Raw genomic sequence first — 2,249 nt, 5'->3', positions numbered from 1 at the left:
GAAGTAGGATTGCCCAACCTTCCTTCCGAGGAGTGTCTGGTGAACTTGAACCGCCAGCCTTCTGGTGAGCAGTCAAGTGCCTTAGGCACTATGCTACCAGAGCTCCTACTCCTAGCAAAAATAAATTCCAACTTACAATCAGGCCTGTTTAATGATAACTACCAAATGGTAATCAGCAAAGCCAAGCCCTGTAGTAGCCTGGTGGTGCTATGGTTAAGACATTGAGCTGCTAATCAAAAGGTCAGTGTTTAAACTCACCAGCCACTGCATGGAAGAAAGGTGAGGCAGTCTGCTTCCATGAAGATTTATAGCCTTGGAAACCCAGTGGAGGTCACTATGAGTCAGAATCAACTTGATAGCAGTGAGTTTAGTTTAGTTTTGAGTCGTAGCTGTAGCTATTTCCTCTGTCAACAGAGGTGTGAGACTACAGTCACATTGCTTGGTAGTAATTGCTGCCTTAGAGGTGGTATGATATCCCTGTGGGTTTTTTATTTATTTATTTTTATGTGTCTTATTTGTGAGGGTTATAATAAAGAAAGAAGGGGTCTTGGTGCTGCAGTGATTAAATCACTTGGCTGTGAACCAGAAGATCAGTGGTTTGAGCCCTTCAGCCACTCCAAGAAAGAAAGATGTGGCAGTCAACTTCCATAAAGATTTACAGCCTTGGAAAACCCTTTGGGCAGTTCTGTTCTGCCCTACAGGGTTGCTATGAGTTAGTTGGAATTGACTCGGTGGCACTTGGTTTGGTTTTGGTTTGGTATAAAAAGAAGAAAGCCATAGGTGGGAATTGATGTACAAGTAAGTGAAAACCTATAATTGGCATTGCTATCTTCTACAAAAATATTAGAAAGTATATAATTCTAGAACTTAACTCCCAAAAGGCAAACCTAGCTGATGGAAGAATTAATTTTCAAGTCATCTCCTGAGCTGGTGCATTTCCTTTCTCTCTGGCCCATAGTCTCTCTCAACTCTCCCCTACACAATGACCCCTAAATTATTTCACACAAATTCTGATAGCCTTCTATAAAAAAAGGTTCCGACTCTTGTTCCCAATTAACTTTTACTACTGTGCCCTTACTCCTGAGAATTTCTTCCTTCCTGATAAATGTTACCTAGCAAGACCTGGTTTTGAAAAGTGGTTTTTGGTATTTTCAGAGCAAGCACCAGAAGCATCAGGCCTTCGAAGCAGAGCTGCATGCCAATGCTGACCGGATCCGCGGAGTCATTGACATGGGCAACTCCCTCATTGAACGTGGGGCCTGTGCTGGCAGTGAAGATGCTGTCAAGGTACAGTCCACCAGCTCCTTTCCTCCTGGCCCCCTGCATGTTACTGTCAATTTATGATTTTTAAGTAGTCTTCAAGAAAATCAACAGATTAGAAGATTTTTCAGCTGCATTACAAATGGGGAAAGATAGTGAGAAGGGTCTTAATGAATGTTTTCTGTTCTTCTCTCTTAGAGCTTACCAGTCAGGCTCTAGAAGAAGAGGGGCTTCTTAATGGATTTCATCATTTCTAATGGCTCCCTTCTCTTCCCTAGGCCCGACTGGCTGCCTTAGCTGACCAGTGGCAATTTCTGGTGCAGAAGTCAGCTGAAAAAAGCCAGAAACTGAAGGAAGCCAACAAGCAGCAGAACTTCAACACTGGAATCAAGGACTTTGACTTCTGGCTCTCTGAGGTAATGCTGAGTGGTTTTCCCTTCCCATCAGTGGGTCATTTGGTTTGGTGAGCCTAAACCTGACAAGGCAGGCTCACCACATGCCTCTTTTAACAGAAGTCTTTATTATCAAGACCTAAGTGGTGTGTGGTAAGGGATTTATAAGCAGAAGGGTAAATGTTTAAAGAAGAGAGCGCTCCTTTTGGTGGGACAGGGAGTACAGATCACTCGACTCCATAAGAACTGCAAATAGGAAGAGATGATGGGATCTCTGTGGCAGGCAGCTAGAACAAGTCTATGCTGAGGTAAAAATCAAAATCACAATGAGTTAGTAATGCATTCTCCTTGTAGAAAATTTTGATAATACAGAAAATAGAAGGAACTAGACATTTTTTTAGAGACCACTACTAATAACTTTTTACAGGATTTCTTACTATTCTATACATATTTTCATTAATATTTGTGTAGAGCTCACCATGTAAGTTTTCATTCATTATTATATATTGGGAGTGTTATCCCAAGTCACTAGGAGCTCTGGTAGCATAGTGCCTAAGGCACTTGACTGCTCACCAGAAGGCTGGCGGTTCAAACCCA

General features: G+C 42.2%; 1 protein-coding gene across 1 annotated transcript in view; it reads left to right on the top strand.

Annotated features, from left to right (window-relative positions):
- SPTAN1 (spectrin alpha, non-erythrocytic 1) overlaps positions 1-2,249 on the top strand; it is a 68,553-nt gene that overhangs the window by 46,536 nt on the left and 19,768 nt on the right. Inside the window, exons 36-37 of the mRNA XM_042781455.1 lie at positions 1,156-1,287; positions 1,539-1,676. Of these exons, the coding sequence (XP_042637389.1) occupies positions 1,156-1,287; positions 1,539-1,676 (270 nt within the window). The remainder of the gene's footprint in view (positions 1-1,155; positions 1,288-1,538; positions 1,677-2,249) is intronic.

This window comes from Orycteropus afer, unplaced genomic scaffold (genome assembly GCF_000298275.1).
Source record: "Orycteropus afer afer isolate SDZICR_OR568_19922 unplaced genomic scaffold, OryAfe1.0 scaffold00123, whole genome shotgun sequence".
In the NCBI taxonomy this organism is placed as follows: domain Eukaryota; kingdom Metazoa; phylum Chordata; class Mammalia; order Tubulidentata; family Orycteropodidae; genus Orycteropus; species Orycteropus afer.
Note: the sequence above shows the minus strand (reverse complement) of the source record. Positions and strands in the feature narration are given on the sequence as shown.